Source organism: Leptinotarsa decemlineata, unplaced genomic scaffold, assembly GCF_025532065.1.
Source record: "Leptinotarsa decemlineata unplaced genomic scaffold, Ldec_3_MD MMD2_tig00026282_RagTag_RagTag, whole genome shotgun sequence".
Taxonomy (NCBI): Eukaryota; Metazoa; Arthropoda; class Insecta; order Coleoptera; family Chrysomelidae; genus Leptinotarsa; species Leptinotarsa decemlineata.
Window position 1 is genome coordinate 16,082,348 of NW_027412668.1, and position 22,398 is coordinate 16,104,745.

Here is a 22,398-nt window from a genome sequence, read left to right on the forward strand (position 1 = left end):
AGAACAAATTTGTTTATCGGTTGGAGCGGCATGACCTCTTTTCAGGTGACGTGTCTGCTGATACTGTCACCCCCACATTCACCAAACAGAATATTCTTTTCTATTTCCGATAATCAAACCACTAATACGTGGTGAAGGGTTTCACTTCACTCAAAGATAATATTGAACATTTCATACACTGATTTACTGATTAACTTTAGTCATCAGGAATCAACACAGAAATATCCTCAGCTAGTGAACAAAAATCCTCCTATACCGAAATATCAGGAACAAATCAATGAATATCCTTCATTAGTGTTTTTACGAGTGCTTTTGCGTTTGACGAATGATTCCCCTTTGTCCAATCAGTAGAATTCGAAAAACAAAAACTGAGAATGAAATATAGCCGACGGAGTAGATTTATCCTGCGTTCGTTAATCATCTCGAGAATTCGTTGGATCCCACACAATATGTCGAAACGAACCCAAAGGGGTCCATCAATGAACGTTTTATTAACCAATTCATCACTTTCTTTTCATGTTGGTGGTAAGGAAACCTAGTTAGTAATTAGAGTAGTAAGATAGCTGACGTCAAAAAGAGTTTTCTAAACACCTAACTGTTATCTGAAACAACAAAATTTATAGTGAGGGAGAAATCTGCTGAAAATCACCTATGTGATTTTCCAAGCCTGAACTGTTTCAAAACAATTGAATTAATACTATAAAGTTGATAAAGGAATGAGTCGGAAAAATTTGTTGAAATAGTTTTCAATTTGAACGTTGGCTTGTTAAAACATACGAAACACATTCGAATGTAACGAAAATAAAAACGGTTTTGTCAATGCTGTTTTGATTCCCTTGTTGTAGAACAGCCTTACTGAAATTATAGGGTTTGTGAAACTTTTTTTGACGGTTATTTTGCGAAATTCCAAATTTTAATTAGACCAAAACTCGGCCAGATATGAGCAGTTCGAAGTTCAAAACAGCGGAAATTCAAAATTATTTCGCCCAAATGGCACAGTTGAAATCTGGCATGAATATATTATATTTTAGTTTCCTTCACTCATAAAAAAATTGTTAGAAAAAATATTTTTCGCGAGATATTGCGAATGTTTACAAATAACAAGCAAAATCTATTGCTGAAATGGAAATGCTTGGAACTTTCTGCGTCGTGTCCCAAAATTCAAAACATCAAATGGTGCTCAAAAAAGTATGTTTTCCTCAGAGTGTGCCTTTTGCACGTAACTTTGGACATTTTATGAATATCAATTTCTCACCAATATATTCATATAGGTAGCAAAAATCACATATTCACATATTTTCACATATTTTAGCTTGATAACGAGCCCAGATATTTGTTTTTTCAAAAATTTTGAACCCTTTCATGAACGTTATGAAAATTTTACGAAAACTAATGAGATAGTTTTTTTAATGACAAAACACAATCACTACAGGAAAATCCTTAAGGCGCTCTGAGTGCGGTGCCTGTGCAAAAGTAGCGATTCACATCAATACGTCAAATGCTGTTCGAAATCATAACCACCCATTTCATAAAACTTTCATAAGACCTTTCCTCCTCGTGAAGGTCAAACGAAAAGAAGAAACTGTGTCAGTTGAAATTTGGTCGCGTGTTAATAGGTGTGAGCCGCAATAAACCTCTGTGGGTTGCGGTGGAGGATTGAATAGACCCACTCATTTTTGACATTACCTAACCTAACCTCTTAAAATCTGTTTTTCTGGTAACCCTACGAACAAAAACTCTCAAGATTCGAAACTTGTGTGAGCTGAAGATTAACGAGGTTTTACCCTGTAACGTGTGATTCCTTTCTCTTACCCTTTCCAAAAACTACTTCTCCTTGCATAGGAGTACTCTATAAAAAGTTCCCTTCTAGATGTCATGTGTTCCGTAGCAGCAGAATCTAGAAACCACTGATAATGTTTGCTTGATGATAATAATGCACACACTCCAATATAAGAAACATTTCTACCTTTCATACTACTTTCTTTCTTATTAACATCCGTGTTTACTCTCCTATCAGCATTAGCATTCAAGTTACCTTCATTTTTAACAGTTCTATAATCAATTGCCTAATGCCCCATTTTACTACATTTCTTATATTAAATTTTTGGGCAATATTTCCTAACATGCCCTGATTCCTTACAATTAAAACATATTATATCACCTCTTGCCTTATTTATCCTTAGATTTTTTTGTCGTTTGTCACCAACGCCATTGTATTATTCCCGTTCCCAGACACTGAGCATTTCTGTTCATCCTCTTCTCTTCAGTTAGGAGTTTTCTTTTCACCTCAGCAGTCGTCAAGTTATCGTTCTCCTCTAAACTTCTTACTACTCCTTCATACTGATCTAAAGGGAGTCCAGCTAGCATTAACATGGCAATGGTTTGGTCCGTAAACTCAATCTTTCCACGAACTAGACTTCTGTTTAACCCTTGCATCTTTGAGAAATATTCTTGCATAGTCATATCATTTGTCTTCTCTAACCTTGTCATGTCTTTCATCGTAATTACACTATGTAGCAATGTGAAAGTACCATATAATCCTATCAACGTTTCCCAGATAGTTTATGCAAGTTGTATATCTCCTATGTCTTCTAAGATAGCATCTGACACCAAAGAAAAAATTAAGGACCTTGCTTTTCTATTTTGACGAGCTTGGTCATTATTAAGAGCGTTAATGTCATTTCCAAATCCTGGCTCTATAGCTATCCAAGTATTTTCACTCACCAACTTGGCTTCAGTTCTAACTGACCAGTCAAAGTAGTTATCTTCACCGTGCAGCACGTATAATTTCTTACTGTCTTCCGCCATATTTCACTTTTAAACAATCTATGTTCTCGATCACAATCAATATCGGTTCGATCTATATTTCAATCTTTGGATCGCGTAGTTTAACGCTCTGGGCCCATAACCTGTTGTTACATTCAGTAATTGAACGTTCTAATTTCAACTAGTTTATTTTACTATAGTATTCATACTATTTTACACCTTGCAATACATTCATTACCAAAAACCCCGTGGGTCAAGGCTGAACAGTTTTCTACATACAACAACATGGAACATGAAACACAAAACACTTTAGAACCAGAGTTCATAACAGTGTTGACGGATTTCTTATATTTGAACAACTCAACACAGATCACCTTTCGTCCAGACTCTCACCGTTCAATCTCAAATCTCCCCGTAATCTCTCAAATGTCATCCACTTGACGACAGCCCTCAGTTGCCGGTCCCTCTGCACGTAAGTTCCAACATATGCGATAGATGTCACTTTCCCGTCATCTCTACGTTGACTTGTCCAAATAACTAATTCAATACTTGATTCCGTAGATTAACACAACACTACATAATTTATTTACACATAAAATGCACATATAACCTATTTACAATTAACGGAAATGCTCTCCTCGCTGAGTAGTCGAACAACTCTGTTCATCTAACTGAACGCGCTCCTGACAGACTTTCATACAACACACCTACACCCTCAACCAAGGTTAGATGTCACGGCTGTCGTGTCAATGCTGTCAAACACTATGATGTTTACGAAAATGAGGATGTTTACAAAAGACCTTCAATATAACAGAAAAGAAAAATCGCTTCAGATACGACCCAATGAAAATGAGGTAAGGAGTCCCAATAATTGGCATAACATCTCAACAGACTACTGAATTGATCGATATTGATATCTGACCGTTTAAAAAAAATCTGTTTAAAATCTGTTTTTCCGTTAACCAGCTGTCGCACCCCTATCAACGACAACCCTCAGAAGTCGAAATTTGTGCGAGCTAAGGATTAACGAGGTCTTACCTTTTAACGTGTGATTCCTAACACGGGTTGGACGATAGCAAGTGAAGATCGATCGTTCAGACTAGGGCTTGAATCACCGACCAACACGGCAGTCAATTCGACTGAGTGAACAAAGCACCCACGCCGAACCGCTTGGCTACCGACCGAGCACATTATTCCAACCTGAACAATGTCGTTTTACAGATTTTCGATATCCCATCAAGTAAATATCGGTACAAGAGTTCAATAAGTGGATTTGAAATACAGAACAACATAATGACGACTCCTGTACTATCGAAATGAATGAAACCAGTAATACTTGGCAATCCCACACAAGAATAGCCTGTCTTTGGGATGGAAATCCAGTAAAAACCGAGATGGAAGGTAGTAGGACTTATTTCTCATTCATGACAAACAAACTGACAAGTATATTTGTGTTTTTAGAGTAGAGTCTACGATGGAGTCAGGCATTTTATCATATCGAAGCTGTGTAAATAGAATAACCTTTTCTTGTAAGTGTAGCTTGAGATATTGCAATGATAAGGAATTACAGCGTTTATACCAAGTGTTGGGTTAACTAGGTGACTTGTGCTAAGTGAAATTTACAACGTAACACAGGATAATTCGGAAAGCAATCGAAATTGAAAAACGCCCCAACTGCCTCAACAAGCGAGATGATTCGCAGAGACTACCATAAACCTGGAGGATATTGCTGTCACGCAAGATACCTGAAAATTACTCAGGCAAACCAGATACCTGCTACAACAACATGCATATGGGCCCCGAACAACTGAGTGACCAGTATGAACTTAGAGTGGAACACAGCAAACATAGAACTAGTAACGAGACTTGGGGACAAGGGAGATTACGACCTCGTCTTCGAATCATGCAGTACAAATCTAAGTGATTCTTGAAAATGACTCCAAAGCAGGAGCCGAAACGTCGAAATGATGGAAATTACAGACGCGGTTTGTGTGTTCGGATAGGTTTCCGCGGTCAGTAAAATGATATACTGTTGTCCGGGTTGAACCGCGTCTGTAATTTCTTATCACTTCCAAAAGCGGTGATAGTTTTACATAATTTGCTCACTCACAACAGTATATGTCGACCACACACTGAACACTGAGCCGTGCGAAAAGAGGCGAGAGAATCGTACGGCCTGCGCTGTATGTTAGAGTGAGGAGAAAGGACATACTGGCGCCATTATGCGTTACGTTACCAAGAGGTTTATCCTCCCATTAGAAGTTTTCGCTGCAAAAAGTTATTTCTGGCACAAATTGATTTATCAGTCTTCGAAATCTCTCTTTTTAGAAGCTGGCACCGCTCTGAAAACACTTTAAGGACTTTCCTGTAGTGCTTGTGTTTTGTCCTTAAAAATCATGTTGGCATTGAAATTATCTGTTTGATATTTGGATAATTGAATTGTGAAGAATACTTTATTGTTTACTAATCACCTATTCAGAAACAATCAGGGCGTATTCCACGAATTTTGTTGAAAACAAAGGACGGTTGATAATAATTAACAAGACATGTTTGAGTAAATGGATTATTTCACATTAAAAAAGGCTTTCCGTCATTGTTCGTGATAACCGAATTATCTTCTGAATCAATATTTAATTGGTTTCGAATATTAGACATTCCGGGGGAACGAACATCCAAATAATACAACGATCTCAACAAAGGAATGTTAGACAATACTCGCTCTGCGAATCCATCTCTTAAGTGAGCACTCAAAATCCATAATGCTGAATCGGCTTTTAAACTACACAATGTTTTCCCCGAGAGGAGAACTCGACTTATAGCTGAGTTGGGATTTAGCTGATTCTGCTGACTAAGTTATTAGAAAAAAAAACATGAAAACAGGAACTGAGAGGTATAGATCGTTCTTCTTCCTTCGAAAATAATCACGGAAACTGTGACACATGTTTATATTCTCAAGCCCTTCTGCTTCAGGTTTGGATTTGAATATAATTTTCTACTGAGACTATTGGAAAAAGCGCCAATTACATGACTACAAAGTCACTGATGGTGATAACTCTGTCGAAGCTATTTTGACAGATTTGGTTTTCGTGTTCTGCAAGTTTTCACGCCCAACGTTTTGTTACAATTGTGTTTTTTTCACGGACAAAACACAATCAGTACAGAAAAATCCTTGAGCCGCTCTAAGAAGGGTACCTTTATGAAAATAGCGATTCACGTTGGATTCGAATCGCTGGAAATTGAATACGTTTGGAAAAACGCAGGTGTACTGAGTTGGACCTTAAAACGATGAGCAGCCGCTGTCATTGACGTATTCCTGATGTGTATCGCAAAACAAATGTTAAGTCACTTGAACTCCTCTAGTGGAAGTATCTATAAATGAAAGACAAATATCCAACCTTCCTTCGAAGTTCCAGATTATCAAGATTGCAAGTGATGTTCGTGTCTCCAATCAGGCTGATGGTTCTTTTCTGGATGGAATCCATCAACTTCAGGGTATACTTGGAGGCGGAGCTCAATACATGAGAACAATACTTCAAAGAAGTTGTGATCTGAGCTTTATTAAGCATCGGAAGTTGCTGAGGTGTGTACAGTTTTCTGGTTCGGAACAGTGTTCCAAGCTTTTGAGAAGAAACCTTTACAATTTCAGGGAGATGATTGTGCCAAGACATATTGGTGTCGAAATTACTTCTAGATCCTCATCAAGATATGCAACATCCTGCTGCCGGTGAAAATGTGCATCAGCCGGTGATGTCCTGGAATCCAAATGGAATGACGAGGTAATTGTGCTGTCGTCAGCAAAGTGATATATTGGATTCTTGGTTTTTGCCAATAAGTCGTTGATATACAATAAAAAGAGGGTTGGAGACAATATGAATCGTATTCGAGCGATATCCATCAAAGGCCACTTGCAGGAAACATTCTTTCAGGAAGCTGGAAAGTCATAAACAAAAATGATCTGAAAGCCATAGCATCGAAGTTTGCCCAGAGAACCTTCATGCCTCAGGCGGTCAAAGGCCTTAGAAATGTCAAGCGCAACAGCTCTTGACTCTCCATGTTCCTGGATTGAGTTATTCCGAATATGGGTGACATACGATAGCAGGTCGCCTGTTGATCTTCGTTTCCGAAAGTCATATTGATGATCGCTCAGTGTGTTAAAGCCTTCCAAATGTTCAAGGATGTGGTGGTTTTCGGCTTTCTCAATAATTTTTGTTACCCTGAAAGAAAAGCGACAAGTCTATGATTATTTGGAATATTTTTTGGTGGACATTTTCAAAGGCGATGAGGTAACCAAACGCTTTGGGGCGCCGTTTTTTTATTCCATTGATTCTGGTCGTGGCTTCGTTCCTATTGGTTGAAATGAGTGATCTGACAGGTGTGCATCAAGCGCAGGTAGCTAGACTTCAATGATGCTAATTTTCTCTGAATGATTTTGATTTTGAATAATTCGATTCAATTACCTGAACTCTTAAACATTGAACAAACAATATAAACAAACCAATTTAACTATTTAAAAGTGTGAATTATGATTTTTAAAAGCAAAATTATTTCTAAACTAATTATTTAAACAATCGAAATATAAAAATATCGATTTTAAACAATTAAAAATTCAAAATAGGATACTTTTTTTTAAACATCATAATTATCTCTAGACAACAAAATAGCAACACAATTTTTGAAAAATATTAAATTTCTCTATTTGTTTAAAACAATCTAATAAACAAATTACGTAAGAAATTCATATTCTATGTTAATAACTACCATTGTTTAATGTGAAAACAAACATATCAAAATTTTTTTCATTTTGCAATAGTTATAAAAAATCATGATTAACAAATTAATTAATTTTTATGAACTTTCATCGCAGGATCGTATGAAGTATATATATATATATATATATATATATATATATATATATATATATATATATATATATATCAAAAGGGCTCCACGAAGTTTAAAATTTATAGGCCATATCTTTTATCCCTTTATTTATGCCAACAGAGATGAAAAAATTTGTTAGTTAACAGTAGAATAACTTTTTGAAAAATGGTGATAAAACTTTTTTTTCTACAGGACCCGATTCATTCAAGTGTTAAGAAAATACTAGATTTTTTTCAAATTTTTAAAATGACATTTTATGTTATAAAAAAATTTCTTCTTTTGATAAACTTTCTTCAGTGGTAGCGCACGCATGCTGTAACAGCCGCGCGGAACCCTATTTTCAACGTCAAATTAAATTATAAATAATAGAGATAGAGTTTCGGGAGTTGGGACTTTTTTATCGGAAATTTCCTCCTCTTTAACAAGCTTTTTTCAAATTTGCCTAAATAATAAAATTTTTTGAGTTATTAACGAAAAACTAAATACCATTTTTTTAAATCTTATTCTGTTTATAATAATTGCTAGTTTTCACCTGCACCAAAATCCTTCGAAAACATTTTTCTAGAGGTGATTTCGAATCGAATGAGCTATCGCTCATATTTTTAGGAACTTTATCTCTATTTTTCATGTTTTTGAACTTGTTGATTAGACTATATGCCTAGGTAGGATTGTCTACTTATTTCTGTACATGGAAGAGGAAGACCAAACTGATCTTTCTCTTGAAGATGTTCATTTGGTGATCGAAACACGTGTCGAGTTGTTAAAATAACGGTTTGGTGTTGGAAAAAAACTCCAGTAATATTCATTACTACACCAAAGGTTTCAAACAGTGCCTCACGAAAACTTTTTTTCATGTTTTGAGAATACATGTGACCAATACTGAAACATTATTATTATGCCAAAATCAACTTTCGAATAAAGCTGTTGGTGAAAAATTCCATGTTCATGTCACCAGAAACGATTTCGAGAAATATTTTTAATGAAACAACGAAATGTAGTGAATATCGTGTTATTTATTTTTTGTTTCATTTGGACATGCAGTTCATTAACTTCAAATACTATCATTGGATTTCTTGATTTCACTATGTTTCTCCTATTCTAATGAAAATATTTTCTATATATTTCAAGCGACTTGGTGAACAGGTTGTATTCCTAATTCGGTTACCTGTAAATAAAAACAATAATAATAATGATAATGGATAGATCGACAAATGTGCAACGTTCTGTCTCAAAACAGGATTATGTTGGACTACTGAGAGGATGTGCAGCTCGTAGATGGAAGCGTCTGGATGCCGGAGAGACATGTACTTACCTAGTGGTGGAACAATGCCACTCACAAGAGGTAACAGCAGTGAAAAATTCTCTTCGCGGCAAGTATCAGAACAAACTCTGACAGATCTGATCATCGGAATGTTCGGGGAAGAACAAAGTTATTGCAAGTAATATGCTTGCCTTTCCAATCTCACCCTACTCATTTAGAGTAGTGTAGTGGACTCGGGAGGAACTGTATTAACTCGACGTAAAAACCCGAAAAATGATGCACCCCTATAGGAGTTTGCTTCTCGAATTGTCCGTTCCACGGTTGTACATTCCTCGACTACACGAAGGCCGTGGACTTTTGAGTTTGGAGTGTCTTCATTACAGAATGGTACTGGATGAACCCTGTAAAGTCGTGAGGAGTTTAGATCCTCTTCTCTGCATGATCCGCGACTATGAAAGAGCAAGAATTAGAACATTTCTGTTCTAAACCCGGTTTAGTTGTCGACACTGAACGAGGTGATCACACCTTCGTCACCAAGTTGGAACCCCTTCAGCAAGATGCCCATATGAAAGCCACAGAGATTTAATTCATTCCTGCGGCAATACAAGGATAAGTCAATGGATGGGGTCTTCTGTAATTGAATAATTGAATCCGTTGTGGGGAACGAATATAAGCCTGATGTATTCCTTCGCGACCACCAGAGCAAGACGTTATTTGTCGTGGAGCTTTCAGTTCTGGCGAGACGAATATCCTCCGAAAAGAGGGGGAAAAACGGATACAATATCAAGATTTTCTCTTCGAACTCCGCAGACTCTATTTAGACCACTCTATCAAGATAGTTGTTTTGATTATCGAAGTCTTTGGTGGAATGATGACATCTCTATTCGCGAATCTCTAGACCTTGTCAGCTTGCCGCACTAAGGCAGAAATATCAGCCGGACAAAATTAGGAGGCTGTCGTGCTTGGCTCACTGCGCTTACTTACTCAGGGCACATGATTCCTGGACCCAATGATCACTTACCCCGCGGTGTGGGGAGTGGTCATTGGTTAATAATGCTGGCACGCCCTCCTGAATGTATCAAGACATCGGGGGATAGGGCCTAACCGGCGCAAACTTAAAAAATAATATGATTATAATAATAATAATATTCCTCAAATGTATTCAAATGTATTCCATAGTATTTCTTTCTTCTACAATTGCACTTGCAATTGGTAAAAATAATGACAGACATTGATCATGATTACTATTTACCCAAACGTGCTATGTGAAAAACATAGCGTGTTGAGATAGTTTCCAGTTCAAACAGTACGAACATTTTTACAACATTGAAAAATGTTCGGATAATATTTTAAGTTTTTATTTGATCGGGATCCGGTCAAAGCTGAATGTGAACAATTAAAAATTACAAATGGCAAAAATTTCAAATATTTGTGATTTTCCATCAGAATGGGGAACGTTGAAAAATGAAACCGATGTTCTTCACAATGAGCTAAGCTCGACACTTGACAATTATCATTATTACTATTATTATTTAAAAAAAAAATGAGTGTGGGTCCGAGTGATTTTTTGCTCAGTGTTATTCATAAAAATCGGCTTTGTTTTGATTTCACTGCCCTACTCTGTATGAACTGTAATGTATTTCGATTTTATGTTTCATTTATCAGAGAATTAGGAATCTGAGGATATGAATTTTATCAATTCCTCAGCCTGACTTCAGACTACTTTCTCAGTTTTCTCTCACTAATCCTAGCGTGTTTGATTTACCATAACATTAGGTGGAGTAGATAGAATATAAATCACTCCGGCGGCGATATCTTCTGGGTTTAAGGCAGGTAAGTTTCCTTCAAATAATTCTGCTAGACTCTCAGCACTGATTCCACTGGCTTCGAATATTTCTGTTACGACAAATCCCGGGCTCAAACTCTGAAAGTAAATCAAAAGCGTTCAGTAGATGCTAAAACTTCTAGGGATGTAAAATCTCATTTGTTACATTTCACTTGTTAGGATATTCGAAAAGAAGGGAATGATCGTTCAGAAAAGTTTTGCAAGCGAGTTGAATGATGAGCTTCTGAAGAAACAATCAACTATAATTATATTTTTCATATTTTGTAATAAAAATAATCATCACAACAAAAACATGATCATAAAATATTAAGGTGTGATTTTCACTGTTTGAGAACTCTTTCAACTGGAGAACTGGAGAATCCAACGAGAATCGCTACTTTTGTACAGACACCGCTCTTATAGCGCCTTGAGGATTTTCCTGTAGTGCTTTGTACTTGTTTTTTTCTTTTTTATTTGGTAATTGATTTCAAGTAACGTATAAAATGCGGACGTAAAAAGTTCTTTCCTACCTAATATTACAAAATGAGACAAAATATCGAGGACTGACAAAATTTACCTTTAAAGGTATCTTAGTCAGCACTTTTTGATAAAAAAGATAATATTGTCGTTTACGGAGAAAATCAACGATAATTGTATTCATTTTGACGAGTACTCACAGTACTGTAGCAGAATTCGTAAATTACTAGATTTTATTACGCTTTTCTCCAAAATTACTTCCTGTCTTGATGGGTTTTTGTAGACATGATGTCAAGAGAAGTGATGGCTGCATGAAAATAAATTTTTTCATATCCAAACACTCACTGGTTTTGTATGGTGTGAATAATGATCCTATGTCTGTTACCTTTTTTATATCCCTTAATCGTTAGCTAGTATGTGATCGATTTGTTTGACAGAACATTTGCTGACGGAATATACATTCCGATCCATTTTATATAGAAATATATGTACACCTATGATGTTCTAACAGAATATAATTCAAAACGGCTGTCAAATTTGGGGATTCTTGAGATTGTTGCCCACCGTGAATATTTTTGGCGGAATCCTCAAAGTTTCATCATTACTAGAGTTTGGTACTTCCAGAAATACAAAGACTTGAAGATGCAAAGGCATGTCGCCGAAACGTTGAAGAACTTTATTAAACCAAATAATTATATCACATTATCTATTGTTGTTTTCAATATAACAGATTTCAGAATTCTTATTATAAGTATTAGTACAAGAATGTTCTTATTCAGATTTCGTTTCTGATAGTCAGCAATCCAAAAAATCTATTTAACTAAATAGAATCTGACCCCAAAGGTCAAAGATTTATGTTTCTTCATTTAGGCGATGAGAAGGTGAGGTGTAATTAAAAGGATAGCTCATTAACAAGACTCATATGTACCGTAATGTGTGTGAAAATAGTATCAGTATTCAAGACAATTTCCTGTACTTACAGTGACTTTGATTCGAGACTTAGCATTACAGAATTCGTATCTCAGAGACTCAGTAAAAGCAGTCACAGCAAATTTGCTCGCTGGGTATATATTCAGTGGCACATTCTGGCTTACTCGGTGTCCAAACACACTGTTAATATTGATTATCTGTCCATCAATTTGATTCTCAATCATATCCTTGATAGCCTCCCTCGTTGTAATCGCTAGTCCTTGTGGAAGAAAAAATAAATAAATATTGAATAAAATCCTTGATTATCAAACATATGTTTGAATATAATTCACAAGGTGTTATTTTTGAAACGTCCCTTGATAACTCTCTTTTAGGAAATAATATGAGAAATCGGAATAAATATTTTCAGCCCTGGTATTTCAAAGAGACAGATGTTTCGTTCAGCATATCGGAAAAAAGTTAGGTTGTACATCATTTTGAAGACTTCTGAAATTTCATTTTAAGTATTTACTATATAATTTCTTGAAAATCTGGACAGTAGATGGAAGTGAATACTGCGTATTCGATAGACTTTCACTCAATATCAAAAAAAAAAATCAATATCTCACATTTCAAAAAATTTTCCGAATATTTGTCAAATATTTCATATACCTTTCCGTATTTTTAATGCAAAATTTGTCGATGCAACTATCTCACTTCATAATTCATTTTGATCTACTAGTCCCTATACCAATAACTCTCAGTTTTGAGTAATGACAATTTTCATATATGCAAATGTCAATGGGACACGAAACTTCATCATTAATTTTTGTTTTCATTCCAATTAACTACTTCATCCGTGAAAAGAAGGTGATAGCTAGGAAAGTTCTTCGTACGAAAGTTTCTGGAATCGTATTGATGGCAGTTCAAATTTAACATAACAATGAATGAGACGGTTTTATTGTTTTTTGAGTATTCAACATTTCACTATCTGACAAATAAACAGAGATGAATCGAAAAACAATCTGCTGAAATATCATAACGAGCAAACTGAAAAGTTTGCTCATCATGCCCCCGAAAAGTTATTACGCAATATAAACCGCCGAAGAGTCTAACCTAACCCAACCTACATACAGTCGGTAACTTTTAGTATTCATACATTTTGATACAAGCTGAATAATGAACAAAAAAAAAACATATATATACTCATCTCTCTTCAGATGGTTCACGTTTCGGGAAATGATCATTTTTTGTTTCTAAACCCATAAAAGTTCCACTTCAACTCAACATGTGTCAAAATGAAAATAGCTGTTTCCAATTGAGGCATTGTTCATGAGTGATTTATTGTTGCTTTCTAAAACGAAAAAATTCAACCATCAGAATTCTTTTTGTTAGTTTTGATATCGCTTTTGTGAGCCATGATTCTGTCTTTGAAACGTCTACCGGTTTGTCCTATGTAGATTTTGTTGCAAGTTGCACGAGGAATTCCATAAACTGTGCCTGAACTATGCAAAATTGAAGTTTTGTTTTTAAATTTGGTAAACATATTTTCAATTGTGACAGTATTTTTGAATGAAATTGTAATAATAATAATAATGTTTATTGGTAACCTCAAAATAGAAAATACGAGCAAACTGAAAAGTTTGCTCAGCATGCCTCCGAAACGTTATTGCGCAATATAAACCACCGAAGAGTCTAATTAGTCGGTAACTTGTGGTATTCATACATTTTGCTTACAACTGAATAATGAACAAAAAAAAAACGAAATTCATATACTCATCTCTCTTTAGAGGGTCACGTTTCGGAAAATGATCATTTTCTGTTTCCAAATTCATAAAAGTTCCACTTCAACTCAACATGTGTCAAAATAAAAATAGCTGTTTACAATTAAGGCATTGGTCGTGAGTGATTTATTGTTGCTTTTCAAAACGGACAAATTTAACCATTAGAATTTTTTTTGTTATTTTTGATACCGCTTTTGTGTGCCGTGATGCTGTCTTTGAAAAGTCTACCGGTTTGTCCTATGTAGATTTGGTTGCAAGCTGCACAAGGAATTCCATAAACTGTGCCTGAACTATGCAAAATTGGAGTTTTGTCTTTAAATTTGGTAAACATATTTTCAATTGTGACAGTATTTTTGAATGAAATTGTAATAATAATAAAAATGTTTATTAGTAATCTCAAAATACAAGGGCAGGATTAATTCCACTAAAACCGATTTGGTTTTGCATGAAAGGGTTTCCGGTTCTTGTATTGCCAATAGGTGTGCCAGTTGCATGGGTATAGACATTACAAACGAATTTATGATGAACATGATTTTTTTTAGTAAAAACTTATAGCTACATTGAAACATTATGGTTACGTTGAAATAATTTAAACCTTGTAACTACGTTGGAACATTCTAGATTGATTGATTTAATTAGTAGGTGAATTGGAAATGGTAGGTAAGCTTGTTATTGACTGCTTTTGTTAACTTTCGATTAAGGAGTATACTGTATCTCTTCCAAGTTGAGCAATGAATTATTTGAATATTTTGTTGATCTTATTCAGGGAATATTATGGATATGTTTGATTCTTTTAATTTTACACAATAACACATTGATATGTGGAATGGAATAATATTTAGAGGTTATAGTATCATTTCTGGGGAAAGAAGCATCTGTCCCACTATGCTTAGTAAGTATGACTGAAAATCAAACCGTTGACTAGTTTAGGAAGATAGCCACTTGTGATGAATAAATTTGAAAATTTTTTAAGGTTGAGAGTCCATAGGATGAAATGGCTTGTTAGTAACACTCTGTTTTCCATCCCTGAGACCAAATTGACTTTTTTTTTTGTTGTCATGGAACGATTGATAATGCAGGAATCTACCAGACGAGCCTGGTTTGGTGTACCACGAAGCAATTACCGTATTATCATATATCTTCTTATTAGTATTGTATCGAGAAATGGAACACTGAAGTTCTCATTCTCTTTTTCGATGGTGAACTGAAGATGTGGGTCATGGTTGTTGAAAATCCGGAAGACCTATATACAGGGTGTAACATAAGTACGTTTAAATATCAAAGTGTCGTATTCCTGTGACAACTTCAAGAAAATAAGTCTATAAAAACTTGAATCCAAAAATGCTTCATTTCGGAAATACAGGGTGTTAAAACTGAATTCCTTGTTTGTTTTTTAAAAATAACTCTTGCAAAAAATAAGTTATTTGCACGAAAACTGGAACCTGGGGTATATTTGACATGTGACATCATAATTTCGTATTAATTTTCAGGTTACATCTAGAAGGTGCTGCGTACGCTGTAATTATGTATTTCAAATTGCCCTTACTCTTTTGATAGTAAACTTTTGGTACTTTTCGGGAAAAAGCCTAATTCTCACGCCTAATCCAATTGAAAAAAATACACTTCCTCAACAACGCTGGGGGTGATAGTTTTCGAGATATGTACAATTATATAGATGCATATTACTCAGCTCCTAGGGCGCTAAGTGAGGTTGCTGAGAATATTACAAAAGCTGAGTATGTGGTGGATGTTAAAATAAACAACTTTTTCCTTAGAAATGTTTATTGAAAAATCATTCTTTTTCGAGAAACAAATTGTAGAAATTTTTTAAAACATAGTTAGTTTTTTGCAATTTCATTTATTTTCCTCGAACATTTTATAGAAAGAAGTTATTTATTTTGATACGTCATTCCATGTTCACAATATTTAATCGCGGTATGACCAAGATTAATGTTAAATGAATTCTTTTGAATTGTTTGTTGAATTATTATCAAATTGTATAATCAGATTGTAATTCGAGTATATATGTGTATGCATATGTATAATTATATGTATAACTTTTAATTATTATGGCTATACTCAAATTGAATATTTTATTTTCTTGTTTATTCTTTTAAACGGTTAGTATAAATAAAAATGGAAGATTCTCTCATCCCTTTTTTTCGTATCAGATGGAGTAGTAGAAAGCCAAAAACTTTCTTTCCCAAAAAAATAAATTGAACATATTATTTGATGAGGAAAGTTAAACATGTATAGGATTTTTTTGATTTGACAAATGTCATACCTTCACATAAATGTCATTTTTCACTGGGTATGATAATTTTATAATCTTTGACTTTCAAGGAAAAGTTATTGATTGATATAATTTTCATTACTATTATGTTTTTGATGTAGTTCCAGCAAGTTACTGTTTATACTGCTGAGATTATCAATGTCAGTTCTCTTATTCATACAATCAGAATACACATTGATTTCAACCATTTCAAAAACAAGGAGTTTGGAATTTTTTTCCGAACGAGACAGTTGTGAGAAAAAAGTATATATATGAACTAGTGTCCGGAAATGCTGAGTATGTAGTAGATCTCGTCAAAATAAACAACTTTTTCCCATGAAATGTTTCATGAAAATAACTAAAATTGCAAAAAACTAATGACAAAAACCAACCATGTTTCCAACATTCCAATAATCTGTATCTCGAAAACGAATGATTTTTTGATAAACATTTCAAAGATAAAAGTTGATTATTTTGACGAGATCCAGCACATACTCAGCTTTTGTAATGTCCTCAACAACTTCACTCAGCGTCCTAGGAGCTAAGTAATATGCATCGTTTTTACCCATATGATACCTTCTCACTCCTTTGATATGTCATTTCGTCCCTTTCCAGAATAACATTTTTTTTTATTCAGATTAAGGTTGATTCAGGTTGATTTACCCAACCCCAATAAACAATAATGATAATAATAATAATAATAACTATTCAAAACCATATTTACCCATCACATTAACATCCAAAATTTGTTTCCAGCTTTCAGTATCTCCGTTCATCAAAGTTGTATTTTTTGCTACTCCCGCATTATTTACCAGTACGTGAATGGGCCCCAAATTATTCTTCACGTATTGAAAGGCGTCCAGAATATCAGATTCGACTGTGATATCACATTTCACGGGGTAGAGGTATCCTCGTTTTCCGGAAAGTGTTCGAGCTAACTCTTCCATTTTGTCTATGCGCCTGGCCAACCCCACGACCTTCAAAGAATTGAAAAATATTCAGTCTTGAAGGAAATGAGTGATTTTTTTATCATACAATTCGTAAAAAAATGGTAATAAATAGTAGAGTTTGAAAGAAACTAAAAAAAACACGATTTAAAAGCAACACAAACTGAAAAATAAAAAATAATTAGGAACTAATTTAAGATTGTGTAAATGTTCAAGTGGTAGCAAAAACGTATGTGAATTTCTGGAACTTCAACTAGCGTTTCCTAATATGACTAATAACCAGTCCATGCAAACCTTATTGTTAAAACATCAGAAAATGTAACTTTCAACAGGTGATGATCGACTGTATTGCCAAACATGCGCTAAACTGACTGACTGTCATAAGAAAACAAGTATAGCTGAGGCACCAGTCAATCTAATAATAACACTGATAATCTACAAACATGACTCAACCTCTGACGGAAGCACCAAACTCTTACGAAGGTTCGAAATAGATGAACACCTCTGGACCTCTGGAAACACCCTACATTTTGTTTAATGAGAGAGAGGACATTGGCAGATCAAGTTCTTCAGCAGAGCAAAGGCGCCACTGGAATCAACGAAGTCGCTTCGGAAAGCCAATTAAGTTTTATTGTTGTTTTATAATTCCATGATTTGTATTTCGGAAGTGTTTATGAATGAAAATTACGTCAAAATTACCTACATTTTCAGATGTGTTTCATTATTTACTTCCCTAAAAAAAGTTGTGTCGAACATCGATAATAAGTGGCTTGATGTAACTAATGACTTTTAATAAGTCTGGAATCTGGATAAATCTATTTAAAAGGAAATAATTTTGTTGTAAGAAAGGGTGGGACACTTAAAATTATATTTTTATTATGGCTTCAATCTGGCAAACAGCTCCTAACCAAGTATTTATAACAATGGATATTCAACACCCCAAGTTTTTTCACAACCAATTTTTTTTGTAACAGCCGAATTAATATTTTTGTAAATAGATTCATTCTGATTTCAGACTTATTGAAAGTTATTAGTAATATCAAGCCAATAGGACTTATAATTTTTTAGTTTGTGTTGCTATTAAAGCGTGTTTTTTTAGTTTTTTCTATTATTCATTTTCCACTTTTCAGTTTGGCTTACTATTTCAAATACATTTCTTGTAATATAAAATATTTACGTATGCGCAGACAGTATGGTTGTCTCACTTGCTCTCACTGTGTGGGGAAATTATTCAATCCTGGCGATCCTGATCAGGATAATGAGATGAACTTATGAAATTATTGTATTGTCACCAATTTTTGATAAGGGTACAAAGTTTAAAATACATCGAGTCTAAAGTAGTCCATTACAAATAAACATACAAGTGACGCTTCACCAGCAGCAGGAGGTTGCATATCTTAATGAGGATCTAGAAGTGATCTCGAATTGGGGTGAAAGTAACCAGGTTTAATTCAATCCCCAACACCCAGACATCGGTTTTCTCCAAGAAGATAAATGTCTCCGAACCGAATTTGTCAGGTCAGACAATTCCGCTTTCTGCTTCGATGAGTTTATTGGGGGTTAGAATGGACACCAATATGTCTTGCCACAATCATGCCATTGGAATTGCAAAGGCTGCTTCTCAAAAGCTTGGAACACTGTTCCGAACCAGAAAAATGTACAAACCTCAACAACTTTTGATGCTTTATAAAGCTCAGATCAGACCTTCTTTGGAGTATTGTTCTCATGTATGGATCTTTGCCCCTGAACATACCTTGAAGTTGTTGAATTCCATCCAGATAAGAGCCATCCACCTGATTGAAGACGCGAACATCACGTGCAACCGTGATAGCCTGGAACATCAAGAAAGGTTGAGGATACGTCTCTCTTCTATAGATATATTTACGGGAAGTGTTCTAGTGACTTGGTACATTTGATTCCACTAAGAGCGGTACATATCAGAAATACGCGACGTACTGTGGCTGCTCATCGTTTTGGTGTTCAACTCAGTACACCTCGAACATCGCTGTTTAAGAACTCTTTCATCTGGAGAACTGCGTTTATGTGGAATGAACTTCCTGAGAACGTTTTTCCAAATGGATATAATCTCCAGCGATTCAGGCACCGCTCTGGGAGCGCCTTAAGGATTTTCCTCTAGTGCTTGTATTTTGTACATTACCACACTAAAATGTTCATTGTGCGTAATGGTTGATTTACACGCACAACACCTAAACCTGTCGTTCTACCGCGGTTACAATTTTTTATTGCGACACTTAATTGTTTTAGTTCCATTGAAAGATTATGCGTCCAAACAGAGGGATATTTTGTTGAAAGTAGTGGTCATTAAGTCCGACAGCCGCAACATGTCGCTCTATAACGGTACGTTTTTTAATGTACAACATCTAATTTTCGATTGACATTGTTCCTGATTGCATGAAAAAGATAGTCGATAACTTATTTGACAAATGTTTAATCTTGTTTTTTCAGTCAAACAACGAAATTTCTAAAGAAGACAAATAGTAGTACATAAATTAAAACTTGGAGTTGTCATATCACTTAATTCGAAGTATCTTCCACATAGTACCTGTACCCGAATGACACTAATTGTTCTTTAGATAAAAGTATGTAGAAGAAAATATTTTCTCCTTGCTCAGATGAATAATCATCCAGCTAAGGAATGGCGGTAAGATCTAGAAATTTTCATTTCAATTCACACAGTTGTTTCAAATAATGAATTCCTTCATCATCATTATTCAAAAACTGAAGGTTCTGTTGTAATTTGTGAGAATTGTATCTGATTTTTGTTGGACTATTCTTTCGATGATGGATAATGGATTGTAATCAAGAAATCTAAATGAAGAGAATGTCAAATTTCTCATCAAAGATAATCGAAAACAAATACAAGAATCGGCGAAATGGATTATCTTATATTATAGTAATGAAAAAAAGACCAATTGAAAAAAGTGAAATTATGGAAAAAAGAGACACTGAGATTAATAAACCAATGTAAAAACTGGATAAAAATGAAAATCGCTTAGAGTGTATTCGTAAACAGAGAGAAATTCTAACTGAATTTACAAGACGGTTGAACAAAATACAAAATAGGAAATACACAATTCAAAATTTTCATTTGAAAAAATCCAAAACCAACTTTGAATATGAGGGTAAAGAATTGTTACAATTGAAAAAAATATAAATGCAGAATAAATACTCATTCAATAATCCTATGTTAATTGGGAAAGAAAGTTTTTGGCTTTCTACCACTCCATCTTGATACAAAAAAATGTGGAAATCTTCCAAAGAAAGGAAGAAAGCAATCCACTTTAAAAAAAGTAACTACATGGCTGTGTAGATCATGCAAAGAAGTAACTTTCAGACACAAACTGGAAGAAAAAGCTCTCCTGAAACAGCTACAATCATATAAATATTGGATTACACGAAAGAAAAATTCTTTCAAAACAAATACTTTTCCATGAACACTGAATTATACAAAAAATACTTTTCTCTAATCAGTTTGTATTCTAAACATTCGTTACGTTTGTCTTATCTTTGTCATTGAGTGTAATTGTCTAATCCCTGAAATTGAAAAAATACTAGCAGATAACATATTGATATGAAGAGGGTTGTAATGAAGATCAAAAGAAATAGAGTTGTGAAATATGTTCATTCAGGAAAAACTCTTCAACAAATTCAAACTTTCAGTTACTTTTGGATAACACTAAAAGTCAGTAACTTTTTACTTGCGAAGATATTTATGTTGATGCCAACATATTCTCTGTGAAAGTATCCCAGAAATAGAATTTTGGTTACCGACAATATAACTGAAGTGAAATAAATTAGGAAAAATCAAAGGAGAAAATTCAAGAAGAATAAAAATCTTACCGTCATTCCTTCTTCTACCAATTTTTTTGCAATTCCTGCTCCTATACCTGAGCTGGCCCCCGTGATGATAGCCACCTTACCAATCCACCTATTCATTTTATCAGTTCTTTAAGGGCGGAGAGGGTCCTAACAAATATTGTTTGTGATGTTACGCTGAAATGACTGACGTGTAGGAGAAGCATTTTATATAGGTAAACGTTTCTTCGAGATACAAACACTCTTCACCAATCATATTCGACAATTAAATATTACCGATAATAATTTTACAGCACCGACTGGGAAGCGACAAATGATCTCTGAAACAACATAATTATTAGTGTGGATGTAATTGTGTTGTCATTATCTATTCCACCTAAGGAAATATTTACTGGTACATAGAAATTTCGAATAATGGTTAGAATATTGCTGGATGTAATTTAGCTGAATTACAGAGCTGAAAATAGAGTTTTATGTTCGTATGGTTTCGTCGTCACTTTCCTGAAAAATCAATGTCAGATACAAAAAGAAATTTGAGAAAGTTAGTTATCGCACGAAAAAAACGGTTATTGTCGCAAAATGAAAATCATCTCCAATTATATATATATATATATATATATATATATATATATATATATATATATATATATATATATATATATATATATATATATAGATAAAGGAGTTTTTTAATCGGACATAGCACTCAAGGAAGTGGCAAACCATAGACACGTGTTTCGGGCTTTTGGCCCATCATCAGTATGGTGCAGCCAAGTGTAAGGATGGGCAACACTTGGTTACCAGAAGAAATAAATACAAATGCACGGAGCCACCAGCAGGACTCAGCCGCACATTTGTGGTTTCACTTAATAGATCTTGTGTTTACAAGAAAACTATCAAAATCACCACGGAGGCAGCTATAGCTACCTGCGTGACATCCGGGTCCAGGTTTCATGGAATTATTTTCCAGCAGCTTGACTGCATTAACCTTTCTCGAATTCATATATATATATGTATATATATATATATATATATATATATATATATATATATATATATATATATATATATATATATATATATGAGTTTGTACATGCTATGCAGTTCTTGCTCAGCAATTAAACTGGAAATATTGTGCTTTAACATGGAACGCCATCACTTACCATTGGCTGAGATGAATAGAGCTGTAGGGCTTCTTCAAGGTGGCATGCGACAAAATGATGTAGCTCTTCGTTTGGGGGTCTCCCAAAGTGTTATCAGTCGATTGTGGCGGCGTTTCCGTGAAACTGGCAGTCCAGCCGAACAGCCGATTTTTGGTCTCAACCGCAAGAAGACAACCGACAATCACAGCACCTGAGTTGGTTAACGTGTTGCAGCAGACGCACCAGGTAACCATTGGTCGTGATACTGTCAGAAATCGATTGCATGAAGCAGATCTC

General features: G+C 34.7%; 2 protein-coding genes and 1 long non-coding RNA gene across 6 annotated transcripts in view; 2 read left to right on the plus strand and 1 right to left on the minus strand.

Moving 5' to 3' along the window:
- LOC111504603 (voltage-dependent T-type calcium channel subunit alpha-1G) overlaps positions 1 to 22,398 on the plus strand; it is a 639,024-nt gene that overhangs the window by 327,252 nt on the left and 289,374 nt on the right. The window lies entirely within an intron of this gene.
- On the plus strand, positions 2,481 to 5,094 carry LOC111516871 (uncharacterized). The gene is made up of 3 exons (XR_012466744.1): positions 2,481 to 3,620; positions 3,988 to 4,167; positions 4,228 to 5,094. It is a non-coding gene; the product is annotated as an uncharacterized lncRNA (long non-coding RNA).
- Positions 8,641 to 21,231, minus strand: LOC111511142 (farnesol dehydrogenase). Its single transcript, XM_023167155.2, has 5 exons — positions 20,984 to 21,231; positions 16,900 to 17,152; positions 12,191 to 12,399; positions 10,674 to 10,832; positions 8,641 to 8,812 (listed from the first exon to the last, which is right to left on the minus strand). The coding sequence occupies exons 1-5, from the start codon at positions 21,077 to 21,079 to the stop codon at positions 8,771 to 8,773; spliced, it is 759 nt and encodes a 252-aa protein (XP_023022923.2). The 5' UTR covers positions 21,080 to 21,231; the 3' UTR covers positions 8,641 to 8,770.

Bases quoted from the DNA above. Each gene is read 5' to 3' on its own strand.
- LOC111511142 (XM_023167155.2), bottom strand. From the start codon at position 21,079: ATGAATAGGTGGATTGGTAAGGTGGCTATCATCACGGGGGCCAGCTCA. The intron at 12,400-16,899 runs GTAAATATGGTT...TTCTTCCACAAG, and splicing joins TTTGGATGTTAATGTGATGG to GACTAGCGATTACAACGAGG. The intron at 8,813-10,673 runs GTAAATCAAACA...TTTTATTTACAG, and splicing joins CTACTCCACCTAATGTTATG to GTAACCGAATTAGGAATACA.